Genomic DNA, 18,702 nt, shown 5'->3' on the forward strand with positions numbered 1-18,702 from the left:
ATCTCGTCGAGAGGGTGAAGCTCCTCCTCCTCCTCCTCCTCCTCCTCCTCCTCCTCCTCCTCCTCCTCTTCCTCCTCCTCCTCCTCCTCTTCTTCCTCCTCCTCCTCCTCTTCTTCCTCCTCCTCCTCGCTTCAACTTATCCTCTGCTCCTCTCTCCATGCTCCTCCTCTCCTCCATGTACCTTCGATTTGAGTCGCAAAACTTCTTGATCAGCTTCCAACGCCTGAGCCAGATGAGAGAGAAAAGTCTGACTCGCACCTCCGGCTCACCTGCGCCTTGTACGCGTCGAGCACAGATTGATTCTTCTGATGCACACAGTTTGCAGTCTGCGAGTCAAGAAAGATGTCATGGAAAACAACAAGAGGACTCGAACAAGAGAACATTCTCATCCTTGTATTCATCACACAAAAAGTACAAGAAAGCATTCAAGTCAATGCAGGGCCACAACAAACTGCAGTCAAGCACGATAACACTATTTCAACCTTCTCGATGTCTGAGATGGTTTTGCTCGAGAAGTTCTCAAAGTGATTGGCAAGTTCTTGAAATCTAAGAGCAAGTGAGAGGTCATCAGACATCAAAATCTCCAAAATCACTCACTTCTTCTCTGTCGCTGCCTCTCGCATCTTCGCTTCATGCACATCCTGCAGACTTTCCGTCAAGTAGCTCCTCCTCTGCTTCAACCCTCTCCTCTCACTTCAACCCTCTCCTCCTCCTCCTCCTCCTCCTCCTCCTCCTTCCATCGTCCTGACCTTCCCGCAGGAATGCCGTACAATGAAGTAATCTTTGGTCACGTGTGCTACTTCCTTCTCAAGCTGCAGCAGGAATCATGAGGAAGGCAAAGGAAACGTTTCGATGATGTTGCTCCACACCTTCAAGATAGCATTCTGAAGATCCTCCACCTGAGCCGCATGCCTCTCCCTCGCCATGGCAGTTTCTGCCATCTTGATTCGCCTGCTCGTCACGGCAAGTGAGTGAGGATGGGAAGGTGGCGGAATGTGTGCATGAACAGTGGGAGACGCACGATTGAGCCCACCTGTCCTCCAGCAAGACTTGCTCTTTCTCTCTCCAACATCTCTTCTGCTCCTCAGTTTGCAGCCGAAGAGCCTGAGATCGCATGTCAGACAAGTCCAGCACTGCTCGAGCTGTACTTGGAGCTCCATCAGCAAGACTTCTGAGTTCTGAGACGGCAGGAAGACCTGCAGGCACTGAGTCCCTTCCTGCCCCTCCTCCCCTCCTCCTCACTGTTCTGAATTGAGCAGCTTGCGAGCTTGGCGTGAGGCTGGACATGGAGTTCTACAGAGAGCCATCTTGAGCAACGATGGCAGGTGAAAGAGAGGAGAAGGAAGAGAGGGAGGGAGGAGAGGGAGTAGAGGCATTTCAGTTGTTACCTGCATCATAAGCTTCCCGGAGGAGTTTAGACTATACGAGTCATTGTCGTATTGCTGAAAATTTCGTCAACTGTTTGATTCACCACCCTCCCTGTTCATGCTCCTCACCTGATAGAACTTCGATCCGTGCACTAGATGAGCAGGAAGAGATTCTTTGAAGAGCGTGATCTCTTCCGCAACAGGCTGAAAAGTTGAAGGTGAGCCCATAGCACAACCAAGGAGCAGGGGCTGAGAGACTACCTGAGTCAAAGAAAGGAGTTGCTGAATCCTTTGACGATCGTTGATCTGCACAGCCTTGTAAGGGACAACAGCCTCATGATAAGATTGTCTCGCAGCACTTCTTGCAGCTTCAGCATGTCATTCTCTGCTGTCAACTTCAACACCTGACATCTCCGTTATTGCATGTCAAGCATCTTCAGGGCTATCAGGACCTTCTCCCTTTCATCGAATATTGCCAACTTGGCATCACTAGAGATACATCACATCAGAGACCAAAGTTGCACAAGGGACAAGGACCTGAGCGCTTGCTGCAAGTCCTCAACTTCTGATTCAGCTCTCAAATATTGCCACCTGCTCCTGTGTTTCTCTGGCAATCCAATTCTAGTCAGAGCAGCATCTCCGCACAGACAACGGCACCTTCGACAGATTGTTCGAGCTGCTGCAATCGGAACAAGTAATCTTCTTCTAACCTTGAGAAACTTTCCACTTTCTCTGATGGTCAGGAAGATCATGTCAGAAAGCGTGCAAACATAAAATCCCCATCGACCTTGATAGTAAGCCAGAAGCTCGGGTGTGGGAGGGATATTCTGAAATTGAGTTTGAGAAATTTGGACTTTCAATTGCATCGAAGAGAACTTACTGAGAAACCATTCTTCGTGTATGGACATTCAGAAGGCAGCTGGAAACAATCGCAGTAAATTTTTCGAAACAGAGCTTCAAAATGTTTCCAATACCACCAGCTCTTGCTCCATTCCTGCCAGAGTATTCATGGGAAATTTTCACAAGCACAGCTCATATCACCTCGACCCGGTCTGAGTTCAGTCGCAGAAAGTAATCGCAATAGAAATTTGAATCGCTGCAGGGCAAAAGTCATCCTTCGAACTTCTCCTCCCAGTCTCAATTCTTCATTCCATTCTCTCCTACCTCAGTCTTCTTTCGCACTGCACAATGATCCATTCTGCAACTCCTCCTTTCCTCCCCATGATCTCGAACTCCATCCTCTCTTGGATCCTCTGCTCCCTCCTTCCCTCCTGCCAGTGGATCCCCCATCCTCGGCTAGATTTGTCGTTCAATCCGTAACTGGTCTATCTTTGTATCCAATCTGCACTCTTTACCCCGTCTTCCTCCTGCCCTCCTCTCTCTTCGTGTCCTCCTCTCTCTTCCTGCCCTCCTCTCTCTCCCTCCCCTCCTCTCTCTCCCTCCCCTCCTCTACCCTCCCTCCTCTCTCTCCCTCCCCTCCTCTCTCTTCCCGCCTTCTTTCGTTCGCTTCATCGAGGTGTGCATGGCGTGTTCCCCGCCAGAACTCAAATTCAAAGAAAACAAAAAGAGTGCCTGTAAAATAAAAAAAAGAATTCCGAAAAAAAAGAGCTCTGAGGCTGGCTCACCACATTGCTGAAGTAATCGGACCGTTGCCGACGCCGTTTGCAAAGACGTCGGGAGTTCAATGCTGGGGTACACGGAAGTTCAGATCAAACCGATCCTTACAATGAGATGGTAAAGCCAACTCTTTGTTTAATAAATCATCAAAGCGACAGGACCTCTGCAAACAGAATCGACTTAGAGGTCCAGCAACATCCTTCGAGGATCCTCCACTTGCTGCTTGATCATCTTCAAAAAGGTGACCTGCGCTTTCTCAGTACCTTCCTCATCTCATCGAACATCTATCGCACCGCCTCACGTCCGTCAATGATGCGGTGATCATAAGAAAGAGCCACATACCTTGACAAAAGTCATTCACAACCTTCCTTCTCTAATCCTCCCTCCCTCATAGCTCTTCCTCTGCACTGCTCCAATCTCACATGATGGGTCGAATCTCAATCTTGCCATCGACAACATAAGGTCTCTTCGTGGTAGCATGCATTCCCAGGATAGCACTCTGCAAGAACATCTCAACGGCACCGCTACATATGATCGCGCCATACCTGAGGCTGATTCACAATGGGAGTCGACATCATGGAGCCGAAAACGCCTGTTTTACACAGTTAACTATGTAAGGGAACATAAACATCACTAATCACCTCCATTCGAGATCGTGAATGTTCCTCCAGCCATGTCCTCAAGAGCAAGGCTTCCTGGAAATTCCTCTTTTTAGTCATCAACAGCAAAGGATGACATTTCACCGCTCTGCGCCTTCTCTCCGTAATGGTTGATGGCCCCTTCAATGGCAGCAAAGGACAAGTTCTGTACATCACGCAAAACCTTTCCAAATGTCAGATTCCACGCCCATCGAATCGAACGGGAAAGCAGTACTGGAACGACAAGACCAGTGGGAGACGAGACAGCGACGCTGATGTCGATGTAATCGCGGTAGACAATGTCTTCTCCATCGATGACGGCGTTCACGATCGGCTGTTCTGATGGTCAAAGCAAAATAAATTCACCAGCAGAGGGGAATACCAAAGCCTTGAGGGCCTTAGCAGACGCACTAACGAAAGCCGACATGAAACCTAGAGAATGAAGATTTTGAGAAGATTGCTTTTCGATAGGTATGCAAGTTGTCCAAAGTACCCAATTTGATGTTGTGCTTCTTCTGGAATTCATCTTTGTACAAATTTCTCATTTCCATCACGCTGAAGAAATAACTCAGTGAGTGCGACAACAATCACTTTCAAGCACCTGGTCATATCGATTTCGTTGTAAGTAGTCAGCATGGCGGCAGTGTTCTATGTCAACTCATATCACGTCTCATGGCATCAAAGGGAGTCAGAAGACCTGAGAGTCCTTCAGTCTCTCGGCAATCCTCTTCCTCATTCTGCTCATGGGCACGCGGCGATCGATTCGTTCGCCCATGCTGGACACTTGAAACTGAGGGGGGCAGAAGCAGAGCCAGCTGCAGGCTTGCTGGGAGGCTGTGGAGCAGAAGGAGGGGCCGAAGGAGCAGCCGCAGCTTGCGGCTTCGGAGCATCTGCTGGCAGAACCATTTCAATACACAAAAGCGAAACGCAGGTGATCCTGCTGGAATTCGGCGACAGCACAAGGGAAATCAACCTGCAGGGGGGGCCTTTGCGGGTGCTTCCTTCTTGGGTGGCGCAGCTATGATGATAGTGAACGAGAGTCAAGTGGGCATGGATAGGAAACCACCAGCGTCGGCCTTGGCACCTCCGGTAGCTCCTTTGAGGTATTTGATGAGGTCGGATCCGACCTTGCGCGCAGCATCATCTTTTAGTTGACCATGACTAGAACCTTCTTACCAGGACAGTGTCTCCTTCCTTCGCACACAACTCTTGAATGACACCAGCATCGGGCGCACGAATCTCGACTGTGACCTGCATATCACCCACCAGCCACAGTGAGTTTCTTCCATGGCCAGCAAGCCCGCGGTTGGCACTGACCTTGTCTGTCTCGACTTCGCACAAAATTTCATCCATTTCAATCTGTCAGGAGTCAAAGTTGCACTTAGACTCATATCCGTCAGTTACCTGGTCTCCAGGCTTCTTGTGCCATGAAACAATGGTTCCTTCAGAGATGGAATCTCCCATAGAAGGAACCTTTGCGAGGAGAGGGTCACACGAGCCTGAAGATGCTTCCAAGCTCCTGGCTGGAGCGATGGACATTCTTGACATACCGGGATCACAGAAGGTTCTCCTCCAGTCACAGAGAAATATCGCAGATGTGAAGCCGGAACTCGGAAAGCAGCCTGTTTTCAGCTCTCACATGACGAAACACAACAAGCATCTCAATGAGACTGACGTTCTTGAGAACATTGCGAGACTGAGCTGCTCCCTGGACGTTCAGAGCCGTTCCGAAGGATCGTTTGACAACACTTGGAGCTCCTCGAAAAGTTGCAACCTGAATCGAACGTTCATATCTTTGATCTGAATTATAAAAACTTTACATACCGAACGTGCAGCTCTCCCGACCACGAGGCTGCAAAGCCTTTTTTCAAGTTGAATCATCCCTTCCACGGTTGTTCAAGAAGATCCTATATGATAAACATTCAATTGCAGTCAAGACATGTGGCACCGTGAATTGTCGGGAGCTGTCTATGCAATGCCCGAACTGCTCGAGGTACGCAACTCATTCACACTGCTACTCAAGTCTAACATAAAATACCAACATGACAGCAACTCGTTCTTGAACCGATGGGTAAGAACAAGCAGAACATTGCGCTCAAGTAAACGATAACCCTACGACTGATCCGTTGTTCGGAGACAGGTCACCATTCCTCTGCAACTGAATCATATAATCTTACTTTCAATTCTCCCACATTTTTTCCTCATACAACCTTCATCTAGCTTACTTGTCTCCTTATCTGATCTCAGCAACTCTTTCTGCAATCTCCTTCTCCCTTTCCCTTCTCCCTGCTCCCTAGCGTCTATCTCTTGCCATGTCCCAACAATTTCTCATCAGGAGAGGGGTAGTTGCGAAGGCTCCAATGGTAGGGTAGTATTTTTGGTTAATGGGTGGGTACACAGTAGTTGGAAAGGTTGGTAGGGTTCTACTGATTCAAAACAATGGTCTTTGGTAGGGTCCTTTGTATCATGGTATGGGGGAGTTGGGTGGGTAGGTAGTTTACCAGACGTGTAAGGGGTGGGGGTAGTTGATGAGGTGTAGATGCAATCATGGGTAGGTGGGGTCAGGTGGTCTTGATGTGAGTCGTAACCATTCCGGAGGGGGTAGTGTAAGAAGACCATCGAAATATGGGGGTCCAAGGTCCCTTGGGGTAGTGAAGTACCGGTGAAATCTAGCAATAATCTACCCCCAGCGGTCAAGTCTCCTTTCCACGCCTTTGTGGGGTTGTCTGTGAGTAAAGGAGGGGTGGTGTCAGCGAGCTTGCGATGGTGGCTCGTATAAACTCTAGGGGTCCATCAAAGGGATCGGAGGGGTGGGGGTAATAAATACCCAGAGGAAGGCAGGAAACTCTGCAAGTTTTCGGGGATTCGACAAACTTTGATTCGTTGGAACTTCAACAAAGAAAGTTAGCAAAGTTCCCCAGGCCCGGCCCGGCGGGCGAGGCCCGGGACACGGCTGACTGAGAGCGCAGTCTGGCCCTATCCAACTGGTCTCTAATAGCACAATGTCAAGTTGCCGCTCATGCCCAGCGTGCCAGGACAAGATGTCCAGAGCAGGCAGAGTTGACATGCTAGCCAGTACTTTGGTGTTCTTTCATCCAATCCGATGCCAGGCCTTGCGGAAGGAATTATCCTGATGATGCTTACATCCGGCTGAGCCGTCAGGTTGATGAGAGGATAGAATTGCTGAGAGCGAATCCACGTCGTCAGCAAACTTGTGAACTCGTCTATTCGAGTTGGCTGGACCCTTGCGGCTGAATCAACTTGCTGGATACTGAGAAACGTTTTCCCGCACTATGATCTCGAAGCGATCTCGCACGGCCGACATTTGCTTCATGCTCCTGGTAATGGTGAAAGAAAATGGAAGGCTGTCGGGTACTGATGCTCAGGGCTGCAGCTGGGAAGTTTGATCCATCCTTGTCACGGAGCAAGATCATGTGCGAGAGGACAGCATAGAATCTCTGGACAGGTGAGACTGGAGGGTTCTGTCTCCTGTCCTCTCATACAAGCCTGCGTCAGGTGACGATTGCAGGAGACGGGGCGTGCGAGACTCCGGCGATGTCCTTCCGGTACTGGCATGCTCGCGCTGTCCAGGAGAAACTGTTGACAGGAGACGAAAGAGTCGCAGATGACGATGGGCTGGGAAAGTTGTGTGCTCCGTTACAGGATGAAGAGTTCTTCATGCTCCCAGACAGTCCATGGCAAAATTCTCCCAGACATGTGAGTAGACTTTGTTACCTTCCCTCCAGCGCAGTGACGAGCTCAAAGATCAGCCGGCAAGACCGGTCTCACTTCCACTTCTTCAACCTCTCCCTTGATTCCTTCAGGCATCGATTCTGGTCTGTTCAAGTCCGACAGGAGGGCATGCAAGATTCGAACGTTCCGGTAGCGTCATCGTCGCATCCTGGGACCTGCTAACACGGTCATGTTCGTTTTCGATGCAGTTCGTAAACCACAAGGAAATCAAGATGGTTAATGGGGATCTTGAGACTTCCTACCTTTATGGGATAGAGGGGGAGGAAATCTACAAGGAGCAAGCGCTGAACAACTTTGAGGATGGATACACCATCCTACTGCACGATGCAGACGTCTTGTTCTCCCAGGTGTTGACCTCCCTCAAGTCGACCGCAGCTCAACTTGTCGCAGGTTCAGAAGTTTGTGGAGAGTCTCGAGGAGGATTTCGGTCTTTCGATTGTTGCAAACCTGCACTACTCGCCCGAGAAATCGATTTGCGGGCAGACTGATCGTCGGGGGGATGAGGACGTTTTCATTCTCCAGATAGAAGGGAATCAGATATGGCTCCTTGCAGACACTAACGCATCTACGAGTTCAACAACAGGCAGCGAAGACTTCAGGTATGAGGCAGAGCACGGGACTGTAGTGACTTTAACTCTCTTTCCCATCAAGTAAGTTCCTATTGCGCCATGGCGATACTTTGTACATCCCTGCTGGCTGGACCCACAAGGTCAGAGGCGAGCAGGGTACCCGAGGTGCTGAGTGCTGTCTGTTTGCAGTGTACGTCCAATGTCAGCTTTTTGTTTGGCGAATCCATTCAGCTGCGGCTGTACATCAAGAAGAACTACTATACGCTTCATCGCTTCTTCCACACCATGGTTGAGAAAGTTCTTGAACCGTCTTCCTCTCTCTTCAGCTCGGATACAAAAGAATCTCTTGAGTTCTGGAGATGTTCTGCCGCACCATTGCACTTCAAGGATGTTGTTCATTGGCTGGTACATGCTGCGTCTCTCCATCGGCGATGGTCCAACAAGAATTTTCTCCTCGCGCGTTATGGAGTCATTCCGGTATCAGGAAAGTCGTTGGATGACGAGTCAGCTGAGGTAGACCAGCTGCCTGTCGTTTGTTGCGTGCTAACGTGTTGTCAAAGTTTTTCAGGTACTTGAGAGGAGCAGATGTAGTGCAGAAGGTGTGATGGGCTTGCTGACACTAGGTTACGATCTGATTCTCCTGATTCAGATCCAAGATGTCTTGTTGGCCCACAACGGAAGCCTTGAAGGTGGAAATGTGTTTCTCAGTAAGGAATGGCGGAAGATTGAAGAAAGATGCCCCGAGGGTTGGAAGGAGGTGAAGATAAAGATGTGAGAGGTGAAGACATCGAAGGTGATGTTTGCCTTTAAGATCTTGAACTCGCCAAATCTACAAGAAGAGATTGAATTCTTGTTCTCAGTGTACGCGGACAGGTAAGGGAGAGGGGCAAAACGACGGTGACTGAACGTAATTGCAGCATATCTGAGCAGATAAAAATGAAACAGCTAGACGCTGTTGATGAGGTAGAAAAATGATATGCGGACTTGCATGACGTGTATGCTTCAGATCACAAGACTGTCATGGAATGATGTCTCTAGCAGAAGAAGACAGCGGGACGAACGAAGAGCGTCGGAAAGACATGGCGTGTAGGGATGTATCATACTTTGATCTTAGATTGAACATGTATCACTGTACAAGGAGAAGTCAAGGAACGCGAGGACTTTGTGTACAACATTATCGCTGTTGTCTCTGGTAGACGTGTCCATGTCAACATCGGCAGGAGAGCAAAACATTGTGCATCACCACTTTGTGAAGTTCTCTTCGCATCCTCATGACCTTCTTGGTTGATTGGCTTTTCAACATCCTCTGAAAGATCGTCAGCTGCTCCCCCTGTCTCCGTCCTCACTTACCCTCTGAGCCTCCCACTCACGATCGAACGCTCCCTCCTCTTCCTCCTCCTCCTCCTCCTCGCCATCCTTGAACTGCACGATTTCGTATTGCACTGGATCGACATGGTGATGATGATGTAGCTGAACGCCTTCTGTCAAGCTGCTCGTCAGGGGAGGTGAGAGAGTAAGCACGTCTAACCGTCTTGCTCATCCTCATCCAAATTCAAGTGCTGCGAAGCATGCGGTCAACGGGAACAGACATGCGGTAGGTAGTTTCTTCACCACGTGCTTCCCTTTTGCTTGCATCTCCTTGATTGAAAACCTTGAAAGAGCCTCTTCCATCTCCCCCGCCATGTCGGTATCGATCTTCTTCATCAGCTTCAACTTAGTCTTCACGACCTTCTCGTTGGGAAAGCTGGAAAAATGTCGGCGGGTCAGAGAAAGAGGAGGAAGAAGAGGAAGAGCTAGGAGAGAGTCAATGGAAGGGAAGGGAAGGGAAGGGAAGGAAGAAGAGCGAGAAAAGAGAGTGGGGGAGGAGGAGGAGCAAGGAGGAGCACAACGGGGAGTTGAAGAGGACAAAGAGGAGTTCAGGACGAGGCAGGAGGAGAGGAGGCGAGCACAACAGCTCACCTGATTCGACAGTTGTTTGCTGAGTCCGACAGATCGACAAAATTTGTGTTGACAGAGTCTTGACCGTCTTTACAGCAAGTCAAAGAGCATACATGTTCCAAAGCACAAGTTACCTTTCAAGCTTGAAAGAGCTTTTTCGAGAGCTCGTTTGTCCAAGATTGTTCGTCCAACCCGAGGGATGGATTCAAGAAGCCCTTCTTTGCGAAAGCTGAAAGTGACGTTGTGAGGAGGGGGAGAGGATGAGAAGGAGGAGGAGGAGGAGGAGGAGGAGGAGGAGGAGGAGGAGGAGATAGATCAAGTTGTGCAGGAGGTTGATCAGGAGGAGGCAGAGGGAGCATAGTTGAGGAGGGAGCAGGAGCAGGAGCAGGAGCAGGGGTAAGGTTTGACTTCGATCTCCTTCACCTTGTAGAGTTTGACAGAGTTTGTGGAGTTTCGTCTTGTACTTCCTCGAGGTTTTCGACGTCAAGGTCGAAGGACAGTTCTTGTCGTCTTGTTTCTTCAGCGCTGGAGCATCTCACATGAGCAAGACAGAGATGGAGGAGCAGACAACAAACAAGCGACACGGTACAGGAAGCAACCAGGAGAGCAGAAGGGATGAAGAACAGCAGCAGGAGCGAGAAAGCACAAGACATCCGGACCTGACGAGAGGAGCTGCACTGATGAGCTTGAGGGCTGTGATGAGAAGGTCTCTCGTGTGATTCAGCGACCTCACAGTCTGCCTCACTCCCCTAATATCATCATGCTCCCAACTGTCATCCTTGTGGAGTTTTGAGAGAAAGTCGCCGATGCCCGAAGACGCGCCCTCTCCCTGTACCATCAGAGTTCGTCATGGACGTGTATCAGTACATTCTCAGCTTCACCTTGCTCAGACTCTCGTACAGAGCCTTCTGATCTTCATCTCTCTTCTTCGCATACAGATACTCGTCGTACGCCTTCATCAACTTGTCGTCGTTCTCCAGCACGTCGGCTCGGCCGCTCAACACGCTGACACCATACTGCGCCTGATGGATATACCTCAGCCTGTTTTTCAGCTGCTGCTTCACTTGTTTCTTCGCCAACTTTGCCCGATGCATCTTCCCCTGCAGCGACCTCACCATCTCCCTAAATTTCGTCTCGATCGTCAAGTCCAACGATGCTGAAGGAGTCCAACCCTCGTCCTCCTCCTCCTCCTCCTCCTCCTCACTCCTATCAATCTTTCGATCCCTCCTCTCTCCCACCTTGACACTTCCCTGATGTCCTTTCTTTTCCATCTCCTCTTCCTTCCCCTCCTCACTCGCATCTGCAAGGTACTTGCTCTTTATCAGGATGTCCGCGAGCTCCTCATGCTCCTTGTGCAGCTGCTGCAGCTCCTCCTCCTGCTCTCTTGCCAGCCTCTCCCAGTACATCTTGTTCTCCTTGCAGTCGAAGAATCTCTCAACGATGCTCTCGGCGTAAGTCCGACCGGACGCCTCATGTAGAACAGACATGTCGTGCTCGCTCCTGCTGATCTGCTCCTCGACGCTCTCTAGCGATAGCTTGCTCTCCTTCAGCATGTGGATCGTCTTGGACGCAAACCTCCAGTGTCTCATCCTCATCGTCTGCGAGCATGTTATGCTCGTCCTCACGTCAGTCCTCTTACCTTCTCCTCATGATCCAGCAAGCGGTACAGCGCTCTCCCTCTCCGCGAAGCACTGATCTCCTCTTGCCCTCCTCCCTGGGCATTCCCTTCCTCCTCCTCCTTCACTCCCACCTCTCCGCTCGATCCAACTCCCTCACTGGCGAGCTGGGCGACCTTGGACCGTTCTTTCTCCTCTCTCGCCTTCCTTTTGCTCATGAAGAGGTTCCAGGAACAGTGATCGTACTCGATCAGCTTCCTCCTCGCCTTGAGGGACGTGACGGCCATGTTCGCGTCATGTTTGACAACTCCACATCGTTGTTTCTCCCACTGGTTGAGCGACGAGACCCTTGCGACCTCGTTCTTCATCGCCTGCAGCATCTTTGACTCTTCTTCGACGAGATCATCCAGCCTCCTCAGCATGAAGTGCAGGGTCCTGATGTGGTGCAAAGGAGATTCGAGCGAGGAGGAAGACGACGGTGAGGAAGACAGAGGAAGAAGAAAGATAGGAGGAGGACCAAGAAGGAGAAGGAGGGAGGAGGAGGAGGAGTAAGGAGAAGAAGGAGGAAGGAGGAGGAGCTGCTATCAGTCGAACAGGACAAGAAAGGAAACAAGTTCTTCTCACCAGCTTTTCTCCTTCTGCTTGTCAGTCAGTCCGCACAATTCATCGTTGGCTCTCTTCAAGCGTTCGATCTTCTTGTCCAGCAGCCCGTCCGGCACAACCTCAGCAAGGTAAGCCGCTGTCGTCTCCTTCCGCTTTGCCAGGAGTTTCTCCTTCTCAATCCGCGCAGAGCGAACTTTGTTAAACTCCCTGCAAAGACACAACAAGATTGACGACTGCTAGCAAGATGGCAGGGAGCAGGAAATACCTTTTCAGCGTCTCGACCTGGAGCTGGAGGGAGGCTGTTTCCTCTCCCTCCTTCTTCTGATGGGCCACTTGACTCTGGATCTGCAGACGACGGAGATCTCTCTTGCCTGCCACGATCGCCTGCGATTCGAAGGTCACGAGAAGGGAGGGGAAGCAAGAAAGAAAGGGAGAGGAGGGAGGGAGGAAAGGGGAAGGGAAGGAGGGAAGGGAAGGAGGGAAGGGAAGGAGGGAAGGGAAGGAGGGGAGGAAGAGGAAGTGAGCCTACCATCTGGATATCGAAGAAGCTGCCCATGGAGTATTCCTCAAGCTTCTTCCCAATCACAACAGGAACACGAGGAGGCGACGACGGTGAAGGGCCTCCCCTCCCCCGTCTTCCCCCCTTCCCCCTCCCATGTTGCTCTCCGAAGGCCTCGCTTCCTGCCACCGAGTGCCGATGTCCCCCGGGCTGCTCCGACAGGGTCTGCAGCTGAGGCGATCGGCCGTGCTGGGCAGGCAGCAGCCCGTCGTCCGACAGGAACTTCCCATGTCCCTGCATTGCAGAGTTGGGCCGCGTGCTCATGCCGCTGAGAGCTGACATGGGCCGGGCGGAGGATGGAGGATGGAGGTGGTGCTGATGATGCACCTCTTCCCCTTCCCCTTCATGCTTGTTCACTCCCTCCCGCTCATCCTCGGCGATAAAATGATTCGCACACATGGACCCGAGAGCCGATCGCGGCCTGCCCGACCTGCTGCTCACGTGCCCCGTCGAGACCCTTCCGCTGCCTGCAAGGTGTGCTGACCGCGGGCGGTCGGAGGCGTGAAAGGGTTGGAGGGTGTTGGGAGTTCCGTACATGGACCTGTTGAAATAGTCCGACGAGAGTTCGACCTTGCTGTGCTGAGCGCTAGCTGGCCTCGAACCGGACCTCAAAGGAATCTCAACGACCGCCGGTCGAGGATCGGATGACTTTCTTGTGCTGACCTTGCCCTTTGATGCCTTGACATACTTGCTTGACGACAGCTTGACAGGTTTTCCTTTCTTTTCCTTGAAATGAGCCATTTCCGGCTTATTAATGACATCCTTCGCCTCCTCCATTGGTATCGATTCCAAGTCAGCGACGTCGTACAAGCACTGCCCTCTTGACAGAACGACGGCATCCTCCCGCTTCCCCAACAGAAGTTTCGAGGAACCAGAAGTCAGAGGAGGTCGAGACGAGGAGACTTCACTTGACATTCCACCTTAACCTTGTCAACCAACTAATTCCTTTGTCCTGTCGTCATGTTGATTCTTGTCGCGGCAGTCCAACCCTGCATTTTCTCGAGTCAATCGCGTGTGGATCAAAGACGTGTCTATCGATAATCTCTGACGTCTGATGATCAACAAAGAACTCATCGTCTGCTACTGTCCAAAATGATTCTTCCACTCATGTCTTCTCGACACTCTTCGAACATACTGTGCTTCGATTCATTCCACTCTGCTTCTCTGCCCTACTTCCTCTCTCTCCTTGTTTCTTCGTTCCTCTCTCCTTTCCTCTCTTCTCTTCCAACATTCTGCGCTCTCTCCTCTCCTGTCCTCTCCCCTCTTCTCCTCTCTCCTCTTGCCTCAACATGCTGCTTGACAAGCTGCCATGGCTCCAAAAGGAGATACGGAGGGGGCCCTCTGTACCCCACCTTTTTAGGTAAGATTCACGGGTACAACATGGTGCTGAAGGGGTAGTCGGAAAAATACAGTGGGAGATTCCAACGGCTCTCAACGCCAATCGTAACGAAATATGAAACGTTTTGTAACTGATGAAAAAAAGTTGTCAAAGCTCAATCCCAACCACCGTTCGAAGGGAGATAGGGGGTAGTAATGGGGAGCAGAAGGGGTGAGCAAAAAGTGGTAAAGATAGGGGGTGGTACAATTAGAATTCAAGAAGTAGCTTCCAAGTACGGGTGGGTGATAAAAATGAGGGGTCTGGCAGCGGGGAAATGTTGTGGAAAGAGGGGGTAGAGGGGTCCTGAGGAACTTGGAATGCATTGATGGAGGGGGTGGTAGGAAAAAGGGGTTGTTGACCCGTCGGAAAAGGGGTTGGGCGGCACTGAGGGTGGGGAATCTTCTGCCATGGTGTTTAGAATTGACAAGGGGGGAAGAGAGGGAGGAGAAGGTAGAGATGTACATCATCATCATCATCACGTCATCATCGTCATCATCATCATCATCATCATCATCGTCATCATCGTCATCATCGTCATCATCATCATCATCGTCATCATCGTCATCATCGTCATCATCATCGTCATCATCTCCATCCTCCTCCTCCTCCTCCTCCTCCTCCTCCTCCTCCTCATCATCATCATCATCATCCACCTCCAAGAACTTGTATCTTCGCTTTCAGGTTATTTCTTGATGCAGCAAAAATATTTTCACTTACATGTATCGGATCGTTTTCGTATTGTACATGATCCCCAGAGTTTGAAAAGACTTATCAGAGCTTGTTTGAACTGCTAGACAGTGGGAAAATGACAGCGAATTTGAAAAGGAAAAGAGTCTGTAATGTAAAGACGTGTATTCAACAGGTTTCTTGATTGATTGGAAATCCGTGTCATCCCGACAACACCATGATGTCAGATCGATGTAAATATCTATTCTTGTACTCCTGTGACCTGTTCTTCTGACTTGTCTCGCCGATTTGAAAGTTGCCAGGCCGGAATCAAAGGGAATGAAGTGTAGGTGTGGCTTACCAAAGTGCATTTACACAAGAAGTATGATTCTGTTATGGTGCAGAATCAAGATTGGGAATCAGAGCAGCGAGCCACGAAAGATTGGTCTCGGGGATCCGGTTTTTCGAGTTCGTCTTTAACTTTTCGATTTGTTTCTTGCTCACATGTCATGTAGATATTCCGAGAGCTAGTTCATCGCATTGGAGAGGAGGACGATGTTTCTGGTAAGCCGACTTGTACTGGCAGAGCTGAGACTGAGTTGTCTCGCTGCCAGAGTTGTCAAACATGAAGCTTGTTCTGGACCTCGATGACGTCCCACCAGTTGACGAGAAGGATTCGAGTCAGGTTGAATGTAGAATGAATGTCCATGTGGTCTGAAGCACTTGAACTGCAGAAACACCATGCATCCATGGGCGGCAGACATTTTGAATGTAATGAAACTTTGATCATCGCCCTTGGAGTGAACTTGTGCAGCACAAAATGGTTCGCACAGGACGTTGAATCCTCCTCCGAACATGGGCGAGCAGAGCTATGTCAGGTCTTTTCGCTTCCTTGCGCAAGAAACTCTGTAAATTTTGGGATTCAGATGCGTGTCTAACTACGAGCCGGAAGATGAACGTGAACAAGAAGTCACTCTCAAGAGAGGTCTCCCACAAGATTTCGTCTCTCTCACCCTAACACATGGACAGGAGAGGTAGTTGAAATCCTCCAAACAGCCGACCGAGGATGGTCCTTTGGGAAAATCATCGGAGTTGATCATGGAGTCGGATTCGAACGCTTCCACCAGGAGATTACAGGATGGTTCCCGTCATCCTTCACCGGTCTGCTGTTGTTCTTTCTCCCTCTTGTCACCAAGGACTGGCAGTGCCCTACACTCTTCACTCGCCGTATCAGGACAACTTGAAGGTGCAGAAGAGTGGGAGGCTTGCTAAACGTGACGAGGGACCATGTAGGACCAAGGACGGCAACAGCAGCAGGAGGATAATGGGAGCCATCAGTGGGCTACGTTTGAAGAGGTAAAGAGCAGAGGACGAGTTGGGCAGGAGGATGGGAAGTAGCGATTGAAAAACGGACGGTGAGAGGAAGAAAGATTGAAAGGGGAAATGATCGGGGAGGGAGGGAGGGAAGGAGGTCAAAGGGGGGAAGGGGGGAAAGACACGGAAAGGGCTAGATTTCTTCTCATCCTCTTGACCTCGCAGCATGTTCAAACACAAAATGGAAAGTCAAGGGTGAGAGTAGAAGGTATGGCCTGTTCTCTATTTCTCCTCTTCTTTTCCCTTCCTCATCTGCTTCTGAAAGGCGGATTTTCTGCGGCAAAACACGCTATCCTCATGAACAGGCTGACGCAGGTTGCTGTCGTTTTCTTCAGGGCATGAGGGTCGTCTGAAACTTTCTCCGCAGCTTCGCTCCGACTTCTCCAAAGTCCTTGACGTCCCCGAGTCCCACATGCAGCTGCAGTTCAGCCATACAGGGTTGATCAGTAAGGTGGGAAGACAGAGGAGGAGAGGAGTATTATGCAAGGGAGGGGAAGAGAGGGAGATGTATGGCCACAACGAGAGGGTTGGCAGCGGAGGAGGAGGAGGGAGGTCTGAATCTGTCTTGTACTCACTTCGTTGCAGACTTCTCCATCTCTGATGCCCATCACCACATGGATGATCGTTGAGATCGAATTCGCCATCCCTCGACATGTAAAGGACCTTCTCCTACTTTTCCTGCTCCTCCTTCTCGTCATCATCATATCTCTCTCTGTTCCTTCTTCCTCGCTCATTCTCTGCCTCTCTCCTCCTGCTCCTGCTCCTGCTCCTGCTCCTGCTCCTGCTCCTGCTCCTGCTCCTGCTCCTGTTCCGACCATGACAGTCGTTGACCTGAAGGGAAACACGCGAGGACACGACGCTGAGCTCCGATCCCTCGAAGCTCGTGCTAAGCATGCCAGTGTTGCTGCGCTGCTCGGTCGGTCTCCTGCCTCCTGCTCCTCCTCCTCCTCCTCCTCGTGACTCCTGCTCAGTCACTGCACTCGCCGATCCATTTAGCCCTCTCAGACAAGCGAGCAGCCTAAGGTGACTTTTTCCTTCGTGCTCCTCCACTTCCATCCTCATTGCAGTATCTATCCTCCTCGACTTCTCCTCAGCACCTCCTCTTCTCTCCTCGTCGTCCTCCTCTGCTCACTCTCTGCATCCTATGCCCCCTCTTCCCCTTACCTTCACTGCTGCTCACGTCTCTTACCTTTCTAGGGGTTGGAGCTCGGCAACTCTCACGCTCTCCGGGAGGCTGCGGGGGGTCAAGGTCAACATCGACAACCTCGCGGAGGCTGAGGGAGAGGAGGACTGTCCTACCAACTTGTCAGTTCAGTTCACGGGCTTCAAGGATGTCCAAGCACAGTGTCAGAACCAGCAGGTCAAGAAGGGAACAACGAGCTCCTCTTCCGTTCCGTCCTTGTCATCGTCCTCTACCTCCCCTTCCTTCCTCCCTCACGCCCTTGGCTAGAATATGAACCCTGCTGCTTCTTGCCGTTTTCTTCCACACCAGCCCTCTCGTTCTCTATCTCCTCCCTCCTTCCTCTCCTCCTCCTCCTCCTCCTCCTCCTCCTCCTCCTCCTTCTCCTCCGTTTATCTTTTCTCTGAGGTACCAGCAGGACTCCTCGTTGCTCATTGCAGAGTGGATTATCCATCAGATCCACCATCGGCATTGCGCTCCTCGCGATTTCCGACTTTTAGAAGTATGAGGAGGAAAAGGAGGAGGAGGAGAGAAAAGATAGATGATCAACGAGAACAAGAATGGGAAGGGGAGGTGGACGAAGACGTGAACGAGAGGAGGAGGAGGAGGAGGAAGAGTGATCGTCGTTGGGCAGATTGTTCCTTCTGCGGTCCAGGTGATCGAAGTCGCAAGTGAGCGAGCCGGTGAAAAGTTTGACATGTCCACAATCTTGACAACTCAGCCAACTTTGACATTTTTCTTTGTCACTTCCAGTCAACGTCCTCTCCGCCCCCTCCCCCTGCGCCGTGATCAAGGTCAAACCTGAGCTGCCATGGCCAAGAGCCTCTGCTAGCCACTGAACAGCTGCGTTCTCACCCCAGATCTTCGACCTCCTGCCGCAAACTTTCATCGAGCTAGTGGTGAGTTCGGGTGACAGCTGGACATTCGGATCAACCTGCCGCAGATTCCAAGAAGCATCTTCTTTCCGTTTGTGCGGGTGCCCTTGGAGATGTTCAGGTCTGATCAGGAGTAAGAGGTCGATCCAATCTGACTGATGCTTTCAGCGCACACGCTCAGTCTCTTCTGCGTAAGCTATCGAACACTAACGATGTTGATGATGACGATGATCATGATCATAGTCATGATCATGGCCGTGATGATGATGGAGATGATGATGATGATGATGATGATGATGATGATGATGTCGCTCATTACCTTTGCCATGCATCACCTTCTTTTCAGGCATCCTCGACGATTTGTCGCATCCCTCAAAAATTTCTTCCAGCCCGATTCTTCGCGACCCTCCGCAAACAGAAAGTCAAAGACCTGACGCCTTCATCCCTCGATCGACTGGTCTTGCTTCCACATCTTCTCTTTGTGTCTGTTGCCACCTGTCATACACAGACTTCTTCTCTTCTCTTTGTGTTGGTTACCATCTCTTACGCACAAACTGCTCCTCTTCTCC

At 50.7% G+C, this 18,702-nt stretch overlaps 5 protein-coding genes across 5 annotated transcripts in view; 2 read left to right on the forward strand and 3 right to left on the reverse strand.

The window, feature by feature from the left end:
- GUITHDRAFT_101162 (hypothetical protein) overlaps positions 1-2,275 on the reverse strand; it is a gene marked incomplete at both ends in the record, with an annotated part of 3,982 nt that extends 1,707 nt beyond the window's left edge. Inside the window, 17 exons of the mRNA XM_005840383.1 lie at positions 182-223; positions 270-326; positions 483-546; positions 598-641; positions 750-812; positions 870-951; positions 1,034-1,104; positions 1,149-1,196; positions 1,243-1,293; positions 1,389-1,442; positions 1,497-1,571; positions 1,629-1,673; positions 1,727-1,771; positions 1,820-1,856; positions 1,905-1,974; positions 2,025-2,099; positions 2,248-2,275. Coding sequence (XP_005840440.1) covers positions 182-223; positions 270-326; positions 483-546; positions 598-641; positions 750-812; positions 870-951; positions 1,034-1,104; positions 1,149-1,196; positions 1,243-1,293; positions 1,389-1,442; positions 1,497-1,571; positions 1,629-1,673; positions 1,727-1,771; positions 1,820-1,856; positions 1,905-1,974; positions 2,025-2,099; positions 2,248-2,275 — 951 coding nt within the window. The remainder of the gene's footprint in view (positions 1-181; positions 224-269; positions 327-482; positions 547-597; positions 642-749; positions 813-869; positions 952-1,033; positions 1,105-1,148; positions 1,197-1,242; positions 1,294-1,388; positions 1,443-1,496; positions 1,572-1,628; positions 1,674-1,726; positions 1,772-1,819; positions 1,857-1,904; positions 1,975-2,024; positions 2,100-2,247) is intronic.
- Positions 2,276-3,164: 889 nt separating this feature from the next.
- On the reverse strand, positions 3,165-5,531 carry GUITHDRAFT_159223 (hypothetical protein; the record flags this gene model as incomplete). The annotated part of the gene is made up of 19 exons (XM_005840384.1): positions 5,447-5,531; positions 5,298-5,396; positions 5,173-5,244; positions 5,027-5,095; positions 4,940-4,981; positions 4,799-4,873; positions 4,686-4,749; positions 4,596-4,640; positions 4,320-4,515; positions 4,224-4,270; positions 4,116-4,177; positions 4,005-4,054; positions 3,858-3,956; positions 3,728-3,806; positions 3,626-3,679; positions 3,530-3,576; positions 3,407-3,483; positions 3,278-3,326; positions 3,165-3,230 (listed from the first exon to the last, which is right to left on the reverse strand). The coding sequence occupies exons 9-19, from the start codon at positions 4,395-4,397 to the stop codon at positions 3,165-3,167; spliced, it is 708 nt and encodes a 235-aa protein (XP_005840441.1). The 5' UTR covers positions 4,398-4,515; positions 4,596-4,640; positions 4,686-4,749; positions 4,799-4,873; positions 4,940-4,981; positions 5,027-5,095; positions 5,173-5,244; positions 5,298-5,396; positions 5,447-5,531.
- Positions 5,532-6,915: 1,384 nt separating this feature from the next.
- On the forward strand, positions 6,916-9,034 carry GUITHDRAFT_101164 (hypothetical protein; the record flags this gene model as incomplete). Its single annotated transcript, XM_005840385.1, has 14 exons — positions 6,916-6,963; positions 7,017-7,088; positions 7,139-7,188; positions 7,240-7,404; positions 7,447-7,504; positions 7,564-7,722; positions 7,766-7,974; positions 8,027-8,084; positions 8,134-8,457; positions 8,505-8,543; positions 8,594-8,701; positions 8,756-8,817; positions 8,862-8,907; positions 8,951-9,034. The coding sequence occupies 14 exons, from the start codon at positions 6,916-6,918 to the stop codon at positions 9,032-9,034; spliced, it is 1,482 nt and encodes a 493-aa protein (XP_005840442.1).
- An 84-nt stretch (positions 9,035-9,118) lies between these two features.
- Positions 9,119-13,575, reverse strand: GUITHDRAFT_101165 (hypothetical protein; the record flags this gene model as incomplete). Its single annotated transcript, XM_005840386.1, has 14 exons — positions 9,119-9,133; positions 9,188-9,250; positions 9,295-9,425; positions 9,473-9,503; positions 9,556-9,688; positions 9,904-9,970; positions 10,017-10,111; positions 10,306-10,407; positions 10,542-10,711; positions 10,764-11,480; positions 11,522-11,933; positions 12,123-12,308; positions 12,367-12,485; positions 12,631-13,575. The coding sequence occupies 14 exons, from the start codon at positions 13,573-13,575 to the stop codon at positions 9,119-9,121; spliced, it is 3,186 nt and encodes a 1,061-aa protein (XP_005840443.1).
- A 1,468-nt stretch (positions 13,576-15,043) lies between these two features.
- Positions 15,044-16,707, forward strand: GUITHDRAFT_101166 (hypothetical protein; the record flags this gene model as incomplete). Its single annotated transcript, XM_005840387.1, has 14 exons — positions 15,044-15,054; positions 15,109-15,163; positions 15,220-15,268; positions 15,319-15,389; positions 15,439-15,475; positions 15,519-15,582; positions 15,631-15,689; positions 15,734-15,865; positions 15,910-15,950; positions 15,998-16,060; positions 16,244-16,286; positions 16,344-16,393; positions 16,446-16,524; positions 16,664-16,707. 14 exons carry the CDS (start codon positions 15,044-15,046, stop codon positions 16,705-16,707), a joined length of 798 nt encoding a protein of 265 aa, XP_005840444.1.
- Positions 16,708-18,702: the final 1,995 nt, after the last annotated feature.

This window comes from Guillardia theta (assembly GCF_000315625.1).
Source record: "Guillardia theta CCMP2712 unplaced genomic scaffold GUITHscaffold_6, whole genome shotgun sequence".
NCBI lineage: Eukaryota > Cryptophyceae > Pyrenomonadales > Geminigeraceae > Guillardia > Guillardia theta.